This window comes from Paramormyrops kingsleyae, chromosome 23 (assembly GCF_048594095.1).
Source record: "Paramormyrops kingsleyae isolate MSU_618 chromosome 23, PKINGS_0.4, whole genome shotgun sequence".
Classification (NCBI taxonomy): Eukaryota; Metazoa; Chordata; class Actinopteri; order Osteoglossiformes; family Mormyridae; genus Paramormyrops; species Paramormyrops kingsleyae.
The window spans coordinates 14,362,168-14,378,398 of NC_132819.1; the positions used below are offsets into that span (position 1 = coordinate 14,362,168).

Here is a 16,231-nt window from a genome sequence, read left to right on the forward strand (position 1 = left end):
AACACCGGCTCCCTCCGAAAAAGGGCCCGCCAGCCCCCAGGCCACACCATATCAGAGCATTCCAGTTGGCAGCGGCCACATTTGTGGGGAACGAGAGCAAAGTTGGACTCCATCTGCCTCAGTTCCGAGCAGCAGCAGTGCCATTTCATAGCTGCTCTTGAGCACCCCCTACAGGTGACTTTGGTTCCTCAGCCCCATAGTGAAAAGGGCAACTTCGGGGGAGGGGCGGGCGATGGGCTGGAAGTTTTATGATACTAAGTGTAATATACCCATGACTTTTAATTATGACCTGACCCGGATAAGCGGTTAGGAGATGGATGGATGGATTTCTAAACATACTGTTACACATCAGGTCACACTATAAGTTAAAAATAACATTTTCCCCTTCACCCCCGAAGAGCTTCCTGGTGTTCTGCCTTGGAGCAGTGTATCCCAACCCAGTCATTGGAGAACCCCAACCAGTCCACGTTTTTGCTCCCACCCAGCTCCGTGTGGACCGTGTCGCAGGGAACCGGGAAGGAGCAAAAACATAGGATGTTTGGGGATTCCCGAGGACCGGGTCGGGAAACACTGGCCCGGAGCACCAGTCAGGCTTACATTTTGTTTCTACTACCCAAACAGGGCTTCACTTACAAAGACATAAAACAGGGGATAGATAAAGGAGTGACAGATACAGCAAATGCAGCTACCGAGGTTTGTTATATTAGGTCGAGTAACTCTTGCTTTGCACAACATACATATGCCTGCATTTTTACAAAACTATCAGCTATCAAGGGATGGTGGTCTTAACACTGCAGAGTCACTGTTTTCTCATTTAACAGGGCAGGGCTAAGCGGGATCTAGTTAGATAGACTATAAGCACAAGAAAGAGCACTTACCAATACAAATGAGCTGGTTTGTTTTTTTTTATTAGCACTGTTAAAGTTTAATCAATTGTAAATGAAGAGCTCTTGCTGAAGCCTACTCCCTCTTCATTTCAACCAGACGAGTGTCAATATTTACTGCCCTTGGACTGGGACGGCTAAGGTGGTCTGGATCTCTTTGTGAGAGAGCAGCCAACATGCTGTCACCATGACACTGTCTGGGACGGAGTCCAGCTGCTCTCCCGCAGGCTGAAGAGAGTGCTTGTAGCTGCGAGGAAGCAGGCGCCCTGCCGGGCAGCGAACGCTCATCCCGCCCCATCCGAGAGCTGCCCTTTGTCTCAGCGCCGGCGGGTCGTCAGATCAAACCCAATCTACCTGCGAAAGCGATTCCTCTGGCTGTTAGCTGTCAAAGGACGGCTGACGTCGACTTGGCCAGCGGATGGACAGCTCTGTTGTAATTAAGATTATTTGTATCTCATAATCTAGATGGTCTTTATTCAGCGAAAGTAATCCACTTACCTTTGGTGATTTTCCATGTGATTATGTCTCTCATGACTTGATGTTTTCCCTGTGTCGATGGCCACTGTAGGGCACAGATAAGTCGTCTCTTTGAACTCGACCAAAGGCCCCGACCACAGCCTTCCTAGGTGCTCTCGGCACAGTATGGAGGATTGGTTGAGGTTCTTTTGTGCTCTCCATCTAGTGTTTCGTTCTTTTTTCTTTGTTGAAAGCTGATGGCTGCATTTTGTTTATGCCAGCCGTAATAGCTTTTTCTTGCCTTTCTCCTCTCTCTCTCTGGCTTGGCCTGATTGCTTGGCCCCGGGTTGAAAACCTAGCTGCCTGGGACTGACTCTCCACTCTTGGCCCCCTCCCAGACCAGCGTACGTAACCCCCTCTCTTCCCCTTCACCCCCGGAGAGCTTCCCGGCGTTCAGGCACGTTTTTGGCTCCTCACAGTCCCTGGTTAATGGAAAGGTCGTCAGGAGGCTCCGTGAAGTCCGATAGGGACGCGGGGCAGAGAGAGAACACGGAGGGTCGTGGTCCTTCCAGGGACACTGATGTGGACCGATCTCCTGTCAGCTGTCACAGTAGCAGTGTGATGGAGTGGAGCAGAGTACCCAGCATGCACGGCTTGGACAGTAGCGGACAGCAGGCCCAGTGAGTGGCAGGAAAGCCAGGCCTTTCTCTAGCCAAAGAGGTGGGGGCTGCACTTAACACGACGAGGCAAAGACATGCCATGCACAGACAGGAAAACGCTGATTTGCATTAGTCTGACATCCATTAAAGGGGGGGGGGGGTCATCAGTGTAGTCAGTACTGTGTAATTTTCTATGCATTAATGCCCATTACACTTCTGAAAGCTGTAAGAGAATCTGTTTACATGTTAGCCTGCACAAATCACAGAGACGTCCACGTCAACATTGAAAACTAAACTTTTATCAAGAATTCGTTTCTCCTGTAGTACAACAGAGCACACTGTCAATTTACTACGAAAGCAGAAGTCCTCACAATTCAAGCCAGAAGAGAGAACAAATTAGCGCTCATTAAATTGGAAAAAAATGTACATCCACAGCAAGAGCCACCCTGTCCGCTGCACTCGGGATCCTCGCGTGCTGAGGTGAAATGTCGAGGCAGCAAACCAGCCGGGCACGGAAAAAAAAATTAAAATAAATAAAACAGAACTAGCTAACAGGATTTTCTCCACAAAGGTGCGTCATGCATACAGAGGAGCGGAGCGATGCGTGAAACACAGCAAGCCCACATGTGACAGAGGAATGCAAACCAGATCTGCCCCGCGCCCACGCGGCCTGGTGACACCCATCTGCTCATTGTTGTCGCGGGGCCCATCTGGTTTTAATAGCACAAGTGCAGTCTCTAAATATGAGCTTCAGCAGAGGTTTCCCGGGACTAAATAAAGTCACTATATGAGTTGGGGTAGGGGATCCCGTACCAATATTTGGCAACGTCTTCAAATGTTTGGCCGGTACAGCAGTAAAGAAAAAATGAATGACTAAAAAAAGGGCTTGGAGTCAGAGGATCTGTGCACAAAGGGAAACTACGACCAACGGCAATGCCAGCGTGAATATGCAGGTTTGGCTGTAATCAGCAGACTGGGGGATTCGATACGTGCGGGGGCCACCGGGTGCCTGCTTGTCTAGCGTGGAGTGGGGGGGTGGGGTGAGGGTGCCCCCCCTTATCCTGCCAGTTGCGAAGCTGCTTCCTCCTCAGCGTCGCTCCTATTGGCCCGGATCTCCGCCAGCGTGCGGACGAGGCGGGTCCAGTCCTCAGCATGAGGCACAGCCAGCTGCGGGGAGCACAAACGGGCATCATGCCAGCTCCTGTTCAATCACCACCCCCGCTCCCGCCCCCCCGACACAGACGCCAGGAGGCTGGAGTGTTTAGTGGTGCGGATCACGCACGGCTCAGCCAAACCTCTGTACTCGTGTCTAGTGCGATGAGGCTCTGTGACTCATGGTGGTCTGCTGGACGGATGCTGAGATGACGACAGCTGAAATGGAGGCCTACAGATCCTGCACCTCTGGGGTCCATAGCCCTGCTCCCGTGCCCCTTGCCGCCCATTCCAGTACCTCCCTCAATCATGCCAGAGGTCTGTCCTCTTTGCTGGACAGATGGACCCCCCCCCCCCTCCAGCCCACACAGGATCTCTTTGGATTAGCCCCATTCAACAGCATGTGCACTATTGCCATTTAATGCTCTGGGCCTCACGCGTTAATCTGCGCTGCCGCCGCCGCTCCATCAAAGACGTATTTCTCATCCCCGGATGACGCACAGTTATGGATTAAACCTGAGAGAACCAAAGCCCAGCTAATCAGTAAGCAAACACAAGCCCCCTCTACCGGCACTGCCTATGCCATGTATATTAGTATCCTGCCTAACATTTTCAACTAAAAATGTTTCTCTCAGTCTCACAGACCCAAACTAACTTCATTTCAAGCCATTTACATGCTACACAAAATTAAATTAATTTAATTTTCGCCGGCCTTTTTAAACGTAATTCTGCATTAGGAAAGTCCAGCCATCCAAAAGGCAGCCCCTGTACAATCAGAGTGCCAGGCCATACCATGCCAGGCCTTACCGTGACAGGCCTTACCATGCCAGGCTTTACGGCGCCAAACCTTATAGCTCCACACTTTATGGCACCTGGCCTTATCGTGCCAGACTTTATGGCACCAGGCCATACCATGCCAGGCTTTATCATGGCAGGCCTTACCGTGCCAGGCCTTACCGTGCCAGGCATGAGCGGCTGCAGCCGGATTCAGATGTTGACTGCTGTGAATCGCGCCATTGTGCCGGAGCTCCTCGCCGAAACCCGAGCTGTGAAAATCCGACACAACAAGACAGCTTCCACACAGGCGGAGACGCCGCGGGCTGTAATTACACTCAGAAAGGAATCGACACGCTGCAGTCGCTTCCAGCCCGGGGCTCTTAAACACTAAATTAGCGCACAACCGTTTTAGAACAGAAATCGGTTCAAGGCCGCCCATAACACAGAATGCAGAAACCTGGGTAACATTAGTCGGCTGCGTGAGGTCGCTGCACCCAGACCGTCATCACTTTGGATGCTCATCCATGAGCAGATTTATAAGACAATTTAAGGCAACTGGTGTCGAGGAAGCATTTGAGGGTTTTACATTTGCCCCCATCCCTGCCTCATGCTCTCGTAATGTAAGCGACGTAGCCTTCTGACAACAGGCCGTGCAGTAAAGATGGCTAGATGCAGCATCGCTCACTCACCAAACCATTCAGCAGCAGCCTGCTCTGTTGATGGCTGCCGGGGGCTCGTTAAGCCGGGACCACACAGCGTGCCCATGCTCTCCATTTACAGCGAGGCGGGGGTTAAACATAGCAAAGCCACATGCGTGTAAAGGCGGCGCTGGTAGAGCTGCCCAACATGCGTTCATGTATGTGTTTACACATGTGTCTCAATTAAGTAAAAATTACATAACTAAAATGTTTCAATAAATAATGCATTTACTTCATATACTGTAGGAACAACTTCTGAACACTATATTATTATGGAAGTAAATAAAATTCTTACTAATGGCTTGTTCCCTACAACCCCATCCATCCTCGAAAACCATTAATACAGTCAGGGCTGTAGCTAGAAATTCTGGGCCCCCATAGAAAATATGAGCTGGGGCCCCCACTACGATTGTCACTCCCTGAAGAAATACGGGGCGTGCGATAATAAAATCTGCTGAGAGAGTGAGGTGATCCCAGCGGTATAATTTCTCATCAATATGCTCAGAAACAGTAGGCAATGCACAGACTCCAAGCCACCTAACTGTGTGTCTTTTAACTGTGGGAGGGCACCATTCTGCCCAGTGTGGTGGAAGGTCTTCAGCATATGAACACAGTAAGAGTTGAGGTTCAGGGGCTGTAATAGTGCTGGTGCAGAAGGCCACGCCCGTTACTTTACCTCTCCAACGTCGTAGATCCAGACGCGGCCCTCCGAGTCGCCCACGGCCACCTCTCTGCCCGTCGGTGCCCATCGGACACGGTTCAGCGCGGGGCAGCCCTCCATGGTCACACTGGCAGCGGGAACCTGCCAATCACAGAGTGCCTTTAAAGCTCAGAGCCGGCATCAGTCATATGGGCGTCATATGTGGCTGATGATATTAAATCCAACTGCTTGTCCTTGTCAGGGTTACGGGGGTGGGTGGGGAAGGGGGGGTGCCAGTTCAGTACGGGGCACACACACCCAAATCACACACCATGGGCAATTTAGACAGCTTTACATATCCAAAAAAAATGACAGGACATGGAGAAAACATGCAAACTCCACACTCACACAACGGAGGAGGGATTCAATCCCCCAACCCTGTGACGCTACACCCACTGAGGGAGGTTCACGACACATTGTAATAGAATACATACCATACATACAGACAGCGTGGGATTTTAACTGGTAGAATATGCTCACCCCCCCCCCCCCCCCCAACACACACAGCACCCAAGGGACAGGCATGGCACAGAGTCATAGACCGCCGCAGGACACTGACCACATGGGAAGGTCATGGGAAGCAGGTCACCATGGCAACCGAAAGCTCACGACCCAGAGAGCAGCATTGGAGACGCGGCACCTTAGGAAAGGCTGAACTGCAACTATGCGACATGAGAGTGAGGGGGCGAGGGGACGAGGGGACGAGGGGACGGGGGGGCGAGGGGACGGGGTCTCCACATTCCACACGCAGACTGGAAGCTGGTGATGTATATTCTCTCCTAACGGCATAACCGCTCATCTGACAGTGGCAGGTACACGCGGCTGCGAGCCGAGCGGCCAAGCGGCACCGTTTCCAATGAAGCCCGCTGCCGGGGACACTGAGGCGAGACCAGCTAATGCCGGCAGTGACCCGCTCTGGGGTCTCTCTTCCAAAATGGCGGGTCCCAGATCGCTCCCCGCCATTCCAACAGCAATGGGCCTAGTTTACTGCCTCTGACGGGTTGTTAATTGACTTACTTTGACTCAGGTATGCTGGTGGCAGAGATTAAACCTGGGACGGCTGGGGGCGGTTTTTGGGAAGCGGGGGCCCAGCGATGGTCTGTGACTGAGCACCGTAACTCCGCACACTTACTGGATGCTCCATCTGCCTACACAGACAGCTCCTGCGGCCATGTGACCTACAGCTGAAGAGCATCTGTATGCTGAACTGAGTGTTTATGCTCCATTACAATCATCCACACCACCATCCTGAACTGAAACATCTTGCTCTATGTTATGTATCTTACACAGCAATAAAATTTCATTATGAAAATCAACTAGCATCATTACTGTGGCTATTATAGTGGTGTTTCATGAACACATCTTTTTGAAATTGCTATATATAGTGTATAATTACATTAATAGATGTAAGTATTTTGCAGTATCACTATGTTGTAAATGCTCCACTTAAGGCTATCACTGCTAAAGGTGTCCAGTACATTAGCTTCCGTCCGTCCGAGCTCTGCTTCATGATAAAAGTGCTCTGTAATTTATTTCCACTCATTAATTTTATATATGCATTTCGCTGCTTCACCCTTAATTTCATAAATGCGGCATTACTACACGATACAAAGTCCTCGGTATTAACATCTAACTTCCTTCCCGTAAGGACGGCAAAGCCCCCTGCTGCAGGTGTCAGATCGGGAGGGGGGGCGTTCGTGTACCCGCAGTGTGACTCACAATTAGAGGGGGCCGGGGAGCCTGGCTGCCCATCAGCGGCGACGGGGGCTGCTCTCGTCCTCCCACGGCGCGTGCAAGATTCTACCAGTTACACTTATTGTACAGTGTAGTTTATTACAGCATTGTACCATCAGGGCTAAGACAGACTGTTTACCCAAATAACAGCCTATTTTATTATACTGTTCAACATATTTGTCTACTGCAAAGTGAAAACTGATTTTTAATTTACAACACAGACTACTGTGTTTTATATTGTAGTTCATGTGTCAAGAAATGTATTTATTCAGCGTTAATAGAGCTGTTAAAATGGCTTTCTTCATGCCAGCTGTATATATAAATATTGATGCTGGCTTGCCATACGCCTTTGCGTTATTAAGTTTGTGGGACTGTGGGTAACCGTGGCTCTGATAGGCCGCGGCGAGCCGATAGCCGGCCGATCTAAGAGGAGCTCAGGGGAGTCGCTCAAGGCCAAGTGCCTGTTTTTGTTTTGATGACATGTTGGCGACAAGCCAGCTGTGGTTCTTTTCAGGAGCCGAAAGAAGGGAACGCCCCCCGCCCGCGCCGTCCCGCTCCACCCCCCCGCCCGTCCCCGTCGGGGCCCTGAGGGCAGAAGCTTCACCTCTGTGTCGCTGTTCAGGTTCCACAGATCCAGACGGCCCATCCCGTCCACGGCGGCAAAGAGCGCGGGATGAACGGGCGACCACATGACGTCGTACACGTAGTCGGCGTTGTCTTCAAAGGAGTAGAGCGGCTTGTTGTGCTGCAGGGGGCGGGCGGGAGGGGGGGGGCAGGGAGACTGAGTGGCGCTGCAGGAGCCTCGGGGGCTGTCTGGAACGGCCTAATTAAAAACTCTGCACATTCATAAAGTGTCATAAAGCTGCAGCAGATGAAAGCCTCCCAGAGGTGTACTGTAACTTTAGGTTAACAGCTGTCGGCAGCAAATAAATAAGGGGGGCTGAGGGGAGAGCAGGAGGAGGAGGAGGAGGAGGAAGGGGAGGAGGCCGTTGCCATTACTCAACATGATTCTAGACAGGTAGACTAGCCTGAGTCCCACCAAAATACCTTCTGAATCCTCAGTAGCTGGGGGGAACATGTCCGGCAAGAAGAGTGGCTGGGAGATAGGAATGAGGGGGGACTGGGGGGTGGGAATGAAGGTTTGGAATGAGGGGGGACTGGGGGGTGGGAATGAAGGTTTGGAATGAGGGGGGACTGGGGGGTGGGAATGGAGGTTTGGAATGAGGGGGGAATGGGGGATGGGAATGAAGGTTTGGAATGAGGGGGGACTGGGGGGTGGGAATGGAGGTTTGGAATGAGGGGGGAATGGGGGATGGGAATAGAGGTTTGGAATGAGGGGGGACTGGGGGGTGAGAATGAAGGTTTGGAATGAGGGGGGACTGGGGGGTGGGAATGGAGGTTTGGAATGAGGGGGGAATGGGGGATGGGAATGGGGGTTTGGAATGAGGGGGGACTGAGGGATGGGAATGGGGGTTTGGAATGAAGGGGGACTGGGGGTTTGGAATGAGGGGGAACTGGGGGGTGGGAATGGGGGTTTGGAATGAAGGGGGCAGCAGAGCGTTGCTGGTCCACCTGCTCACCAAACCCCCCACCCGCTTGGACATGCCTTCCCACCAGCCTGAAGACCGTTTCACAACAGCTGTGGAAGCACACAGCAAGGGACCCAAAGAGTAGCCCAATCCGAACGATTTAGGTATTAAGGAAACAATAAAGCATGTTACACATCAATAAAACGTCCTGTTTTACTGCCTCGCAGGCTGCAGATGACACACGACTGAAACTCAACGTATTTCACAGAAACGTCTTTCTGTTTGCGGTTAAGTAAGGACCGAGGTGAACCAGACTACAGCAGAAACGCATCTGAAGGTGACTCAGTGCTGTGGTGCAGGACCTATAATGAGCTTACGAGCCCCTCAGGTTCCAGATGGTTCCAGTATCGGCTACCCCTGGGTTTGCCGTAGTGTCAGGATCAAACACAGCTCAGGGCCCCCCTATCAGCTCAGCCCTCTCCTGCCCAGCCCGATTCAGATGGGGCTTCCTTAACACTCATTTCTGGAGGGAAAATGACATCCGATTACAGCGCTCACACAGGAAGTCGCGCCGAAAGGTGTGCGGAACAAATGCTCCACCGAGTATCACCTGTACATTTAATCTGCACCAACACCGCTAAATCTTTAAGGCGCCATGCAAGACCCTGCTTAAATCCCTCACAAAACAGGATTCTTCCCCAGCTGCAGGTTAGGACGGGATGGAGAAAGTGATTCTGCAGCCCAATCCCAAGAGACCTGCAAAGAAAATCCCCAAAGACAATACTGTCTGTTTGTCTCCAGAGAGATCGACATATCATCCCAGCACGAATAATAAGGTGTCTCTCAGATTAAAGTTTCAGCAATACTTATGATGTGCTTATGATATAGCTCAAAGTCAAAATGAAAGTGTTTCCAGCTTTAAGGATAGTTTTGAGTAAAAAACATCCTAGTCCTTTGAGTTGGGATGTTAAGCAAGCATGCCAGTTACTGCTATCCAGTTTCTAAGTCATTCATTTCCAGTAGGCTCAAAAATAACACCACAACATCATGCGGTGTTTTTCCATCACCCACTTTTTCAAAAGCCTGCAAAAACTAGATCTTTATACGACACAGAATGAAAATAATAAAAAAAAACTTGGTCAAACTTGTCAACTGCTCACGTATTTTCACAGCACCACCGCTGGTAGGAGGTAACAAAAGCCTTTTGTGCTTACATGGCTTTTGAAGGTTGCCACTGGAAAATGTATACAACATTTCCTCCAGCACAGAGCAATGGGCAGCTGTAAATCTCTGGGGCAGCCATAAATAAGCAAAAGTCACTCAGAAAAGGTGCAGCACCCAGTCAATAGGCCGCATTTTTGTGCTTTCTATCAAAGGAGTAGGAGTTCTTGCTGAGCTGGGAAGGGTAGACATATTCTGCAGAAGCACAATGAGATCTGCAAGGCCCCAGTCCCTGGAGACACGGATATCCCTCATTCGGGAATTCATGGCTGACACCTCGGCGGAATCGCTTGGACACACATTCAACAAGATCCTGCCTGCAGAGGATTATCTGAAACGTTAGACCAGCGTTCCCCCAATCATAAAGCGGCGTTACTAACGCGCTAAGTACTGTACAACATGGCCGTTATAATGAAATCAGAGTGATGACAGCGCTATAGCGTTGATCTCAGAGGCTGGGTGACCTGGCATTTCATGCACTTGCTAGCAGGGTGAAATAGGGAAATTTGGTGCTTTACTGCCTATTTTATTGAATTCTTGGGTCCAAGTTGCCAACTTTGGGACTTCCTCCCTGCAGGCCTCTCATCTTTATCTACCAGGCCCATCCATGGCCTTTCAGATGGGCCCACCCTCTCCCAGCCCACAGGCCCCCACCCCACCGTGGAAGCGGGCCAGACCTCTGTCTCCAGGGGTGAAGGGCAAAAACGGAGAATTATGTCTGTACAAGTGGCTCCTCCCGCTTCTCTGCGTGCGGTTTGAGCCTCTGTCAAGAGCTCAGCCCTCCTTCCTTCCTCTGTCACTGGATACGATTTTTTTTTTTTTTCGGGCTGCACGCACGCCTAAGCAAACACACAGCCACGGGCACCCATCCCGGCCCCGGGGCCAGCCAGGGCCCACTTTCCTTTCCATCTTAAGGAAATGCTTTATCGGTGCCATCGCGGACGTGCTATTTTTCCACGGGACGTGAAAACAACATGGCCGACCGGCGCCCAGGTGGGCCGCGGCGAGCGGAGGCACTGGAGAGCTGGCGCGAGGCTGACTTTAGGATAGGACGTGCCAGAAATGGGCTGGCATGTTGTCAGTCGTGCCCACAGGTTTGAGAGTATGTCGGTACGGCGGGGGGGGGGGGGGGGGGGGGCGTTCTGGCCGAGTGTAAACATGGTACCTTGGTGTTCCACAGCTTGACAGTCCAGTCGAAGGATGAGGTGACAAAGAGGTGAGAAAAGTCAATAGGTCCGACAGCGTTGTGACAGCTGATCCCTGTCACCGGCCCCTGGTGGCCTTCGAACATCTCCCCGATTCCTGCTTTGCTGAACGGAGCAGACAGAAGTGAGTTAAGTGGCTGGAGCAGCCTGGGATTAAATGAGGAACCGCGGAATGACCATGTCACCACAGTAAATGGGAGCCCGCGGATCACATGACGTCCAGTGCAGTGTGACCGGGCGAGGTGTCACCTCAGTGTTATGTGTGCCCCCCCCCCCCCCCGGCTGTCCCTGGAGGCGCCCCCTGACCTGCCGTGTCGCGAGGCAGTGTATACCGCCCCCTCCTCGCTCCCCACCACGAAGTTGTTGACATCGCTGGCAGGAAAGGCCATGCAAGTCACTGCTACAGGCTTGGATCTGTTATATACCAGCTCCATGCTCTCCTGTAGGATGGGGGTGCCGGGGGGGGGTGTCAGCAAACGTAAAACCACCTCAGCCCCCCCTCCCCCCACACACCGTGAAAACATTAACAAGTATATTATTATGACACTGCAGCTACAGGCAGCTCTTCTACATCATTCCAAAAATGCATTCTGGTACCTCCCTGTCACCAGGGTTTGGTTTTGTGTGTGTCTGACAACTGCAGCTTGTCTTTCAGTGCCCCCCCCCCCATATGCTCACCTGGGGCTGGGAGAGCATATCCAGGCTCCAGGAACACATCTTCCCGTCGGTGGAGACCGTGATCAGGTTGTTGGCGTTCTGTGTGCCTACCACGTTGACACAGTACACAGGGTGCTGCAGGGGGGCAAAAGAGACATGGGCGGGACACCTGACCAAACACTGACCAATCATATCGCTCTAATTAATCACACGGTTTGATTCTTTGAGGACAAACCAGCAATTTAAATGTATTTCTAATGTCTTTCCTCATATGTTTTTTTACGTCGGTTTATCACTGACAAATATGAGTCAATTTTTATAAAACATACACCTTCACTTTAAGTTTCCCCTAGCAGATAGTCTATGATTACATGATACCTTTATATGCAGACTTGGCATTTATGCACCGCTCTATGTAAAAACATCAAACTAAGCGATCGCTGCCTCCAGCCAGGTCTGTTTTTCCTCTCAATGGCCTCTTTCAGCAGGTTGTGGCAACACCAGGGCTGAAGACAGCCAGCCCGTCATTATGGAGCCGGTGAACCGGCAGCTCTGTCCGGCACCAGGCCAGCGGGGCACCAAGGCACAGCCAGCCACATGTACTCTTCATTTGCAATGTCTGCCCACCCCCCCACCCCCCCAAGTCCAGCCCAGCCCAGCCCAGCCCCGGGGGGGGGGAGAATGAGTCCCTTTGTCTGACTCACGGTGTGCGCACTGGCAGACAGGGGCGTCCTCTGCGCAGGGGTCCTCCGGTGACTGCGGTTGTCCCACAGTACGATCTGCCCAGAGTATGTGCCCCCCACCACCAGGTTGGGGTGAAATCGAGCGAAGCCGACCGATACCACCGAGGACTGTGGGACAGAGATGGGGAGGGGGGCGGAGGACAATGAGGCCGATTGTGGCTCCCGCGTGACGGCCACTCAGGCAAACGGAACCCCCAACCCGTCCCACGATTTTTACATTTTTCTGCTATTCTTGAGTGGTTAACGAGCCCTTCAATAGACTATTGTTTTTACCGCCTTTAAAATGTCAGTATTGCATCAAATTGAAGATCCATCCCCAGAGCCCCGGGTTAGACAGGAGTAACTGGCCTCCCTGCAGGTCTGTCTCATTCAACATGCCTGTGTAACATACATGCAGGCCAACACACCAAGCTTATACCAGATACATACATGTTCCCGAGTAACGTGCCATGTATTCCAATGCAAATATCTATACAACATGCCAACGCCCAATGACAGCATACATATACCCGTAAAACATGCTTATGTAACATACTCAGGTTTCCCCCTGCTGTCCATAAAAATGCAAAGGTGAATTAAAGTTGACAAATTGCACATAGGTATGAATGTGTGTATGAATGGTATGTGTCTGCAGTCCAGGTCAGAGTTCAGTCCTGGGTTTTTCCCTGCCTTGTGCCCGTAGCTTCTGGGATAGACTCTGGACCCCCACAACCTTGCATAGGACAAGTGGGTATAGAAAATGAGTTTATCTATATAATAAGCCCACGGGTCAATACCATGGGGAATTCTTACCACGGACATCATGCAAACACCCGCATAGATTTTCTCTCAATGCAAACAATGCGTTTTGCCATGGGCACCTATGTCTGTGTATGGGCAGGTCGCCTGTCGCGGAACATGGCTGACTGGTGGAACAACCCTATTTTTTATGACACAATATGCTAATCTGAATAGGTTCTAATCACTATTCAAAGCTGTTGCTCATCAGGTTAAAGGTCGGGTCGCGGCGGATCGAGCTCCCTAATAGGACCAACAGGAGAGCTGCCTGTTTTCTTTCCACACCAGGCTTCCCAGTCAGCAGAGCAGAGACACAGGCACGCGCTCTCAGTAGCTCATCTGTGGCTGAGTGCCGTGCACCGAGTTCATTTTAACAGTGACTGGAAAACAAACCAAAGCAAAAGAAAACACGAGTTCCCCTTCTCCTCCCTTCTGGAAATATGGTTCCCAAAAGGGCACCAGAGCAACCTCAGATGTGTGGCGGTTACAGGACTCTCAAAATAAACCTGGCCTCGGGGTGAGGGAGAAAGGCTTTGCACGGGCGATCAAAAACCATCACGGAGAGATTTATTTATGTCCGGGATGTACAGAAATCTGGTTTAACGTTTAATGGTCAGACCAAAGGAATTTGCCAAGAATCAAATGATGAAGGGGACTGCGTGATCGACTGTTGTTTGTGTGACATTTCAGTGGGAAGATATAGGAAAACTTCCAGAACAATCCTGACAGCATGTTACTGTATACAATAATTCCATGTGGAACTAAGTAATAAACATGTCAACAACAAATATTAAAGTTAATAAAAAGCATGGCCTGTGACAGATATGCCTAGCGAAACAATATATCAGCTTATTCCAATACTTCTCAGATGTCCTCGGAAATTAAAAAACTACGGCTACAGTAAAAGTACTATAATAAAGTTAAAATCCTGAAGGCAATATTTTATGGCGAAATACCTATCAGTCATATGTTGTACAAGGAATATGGACTGTCTGTCAAACCACACTTATCGTACCGACGATATGTTTGAACGCAGTATGAGATGAAGATGGAAAAAAAATGTCTTCTGCTGCTATTTATGCTGCCTGTTGAAGGCGGAAACTACAGAAGCCCTGGAGAGACGCAGGAGTCCAGCAATGATACTCCTGTCTACCCCTGACCTGGATCTATGAAAATCTATACCAAATTTCAGCAGACCCCCTCTATTCTGTACCGCATCCTGTCACCTTAACCAGCATGGAGACCGTTACATGGCAACCTTCATAGTGAGGTCTGTAGCTGTTCCTGATTGGTTGACAACCTGCCTTTTGCTGGCACCTACTCATTGTGCTACCAACCAATCAGCTAACAACCAGTACTCACTGCAGCTCGTAATGTGAGAGCATATGCTTAACGATCCCAATCAGGGCTGTCTACTTGACCTCGACTCACTTCTCTGTTCTGTGACCACTGCATGGGAACCACATGAAATGCTGATTCATAAAGTCAGAAGCATATATGAGTCAGGACTACCACAACAGTGAGCCATCAACCATGAAGTCATCAATCAAGGCCTTCATTAAATATTATGACTAAAATGTAAAGAAACATTCTGACCAATGGCAGCTGTTTCCAGAAGCTTCCATCTCAAGCAAGGCTCCTTCCTCACATCAAAGGAATTCTTCTCCGAAGGCCATTCATGACCCGCCATGCAACGCAATCCTGGCATGTGTGACGGAATGCGACACCCATAGATTGTCACAAGTGACATTATGAAGTGATAATTTGTAAATAAATGCCATAATTGTTTGCCCAAAAATAAAGGTGGCACTCACTACGTAACGATGGTTAAGTAGCACCGTATCACGTTTCGGCCTGCTACGATGGGGCGGATTTGAAAGATACACCCTTTGTAACACTAACCGTGCTCGATTAAGTAATATTGTGTATGTCATTTTTTAAACAATCGTTTTAAGAAGCCGGCAAGTCCACATGAAAGGGAACCACCGAGACAATGACAAACAGAAGCTCTTTGTGATCTTCCAACAAGCAAAGTTTGCTAGCAGAACCAAAGACGTCCCTCCTGGTTCGTTCCCAGTTTCTACGACCAGCAAATGTTTGGGGACGTGATTCCCCCCAAACCGTCACACCCCAAACATTCGCACTGTTACCCTCTTGTGCACAAATGAAGCATACCTGCACTAATTGTCACTTCAGCATAGCCCCAAACCGACGTCTCATGCACACTCTTAACATCTGTGACCATAATCAGCAGAATAATATTGGTGGAGTTTAGTTGGTTATACGAGTCCTGCTCTGGAAAAAAACACATGACTGGGACAGGACCTAAAACAAAGTGCAGGAAGGTGTTTCAGCCTTTTCATGGAACATAATTTAAGCTGGGTCTATACTTCAAATGAAATCGACTTTGTTTTGGCAATATGATGTCATATGATGAGTACGGTGATCACCGGTTCGTCACAGTGAACTTTGTCATTTGTTCTGATCCCACCCACTGTTCACGATAAATGTGATGTTGCAGGGTTGGTCACCAGGACTCATTATGCAGTTACCAGCAGAGGTGGAGATTTCAGGTCCAGAGAGTACAAATCCAGACCAAGATTTTGTTTCAACCAACCAGTTGAGTATAAAGAGTCACAGTCACAGAATACTCAACGGGGCTTTTTTCCCCAACTCCAACATCACATGGCCTATAGTGGTGCCTCACCCATTGGTCGATCTCAGCGTGTTTCCAGGGCGACTGCAGGAGATGATTAATGGATAATGCTTTATTTCATCGGTGGCCAACCTGTTGGATCGCGAACAGCAGATACCAACTCCACCCCCCTTGGCAAGAGTGATGCTGGGATGTAGGACTACAGAGATGGAGATGGCGTTCAGTCCGAGAAGCGCCTGGAACAGCATTAAAAGACAACCCACACCTATGTAGGCAGATTAGTCTGTAGGATGTCCTGCTCTAAAACTTTGTACAACCTATGATGTACAATGATTCAAGCATTTCCGTGTACATTGCCTTCAAAATACAGCTATTACCGTTCT

General features: G+C 50.1%; 1 protein-coding gene across 5 annotated transcripts in view; it reads right to left on the reverse strand.

Moving 5' to 3' along the window:
- Window positions 1-1,007: 1,007 nt before the first annotated feature.
- The window catches only part of LOC111843906 (cytoplasmic dynein 1 intermediate chain 1), a 45,833-nt gene continuing 30,609 nt past the window's right edge, over window positions 1,008-16,231 (reverse strand). For 2 of the 5 annotated variants that reach the window (XM_072706100.1, XM_072706104.1), the window contains 8 exons: window positions 12,377-12,523; window positions 11,694-11,807; window positions 11,322-11,455; window positions 10,976-11,120; window positions 7,665-7,805; window positions 5,303-5,428; window positions 4,109-4,197; window positions 2,279-3,166 (listed from right to left, as the gene is read on the reverse strand). In XM_072706100.1, the coding sequence (XP_072562201.1) occupies window positions 2,965-3,166; window positions 4,109-4,197; window positions 5,303-5,428; window positions 7,665-7,805; window positions 10,976-11,120; window positions 11,322-11,455; window positions 11,694-11,807; window positions 12,377-12,523 (1,098 nt within the window). In that variant the 3' untranslated portion in view covers window positions 2,279-2,964. Of the gene's footprint in view, window positions 1,447-2,278; window positions 3,167-4,108; window positions 4,198-5,302; window positions 5,429-7,664; window positions 7,806-10,975; window positions 11,121-11,321; window positions 11,456-11,693; window positions 11,808-12,376; window positions 12,524-16,231 lie in introns of those variants that run through there. The other 3 variants (XM_072706103.1, XM_072706102.1, XM_072706101.1) reach the window with 3 other exon arrangements.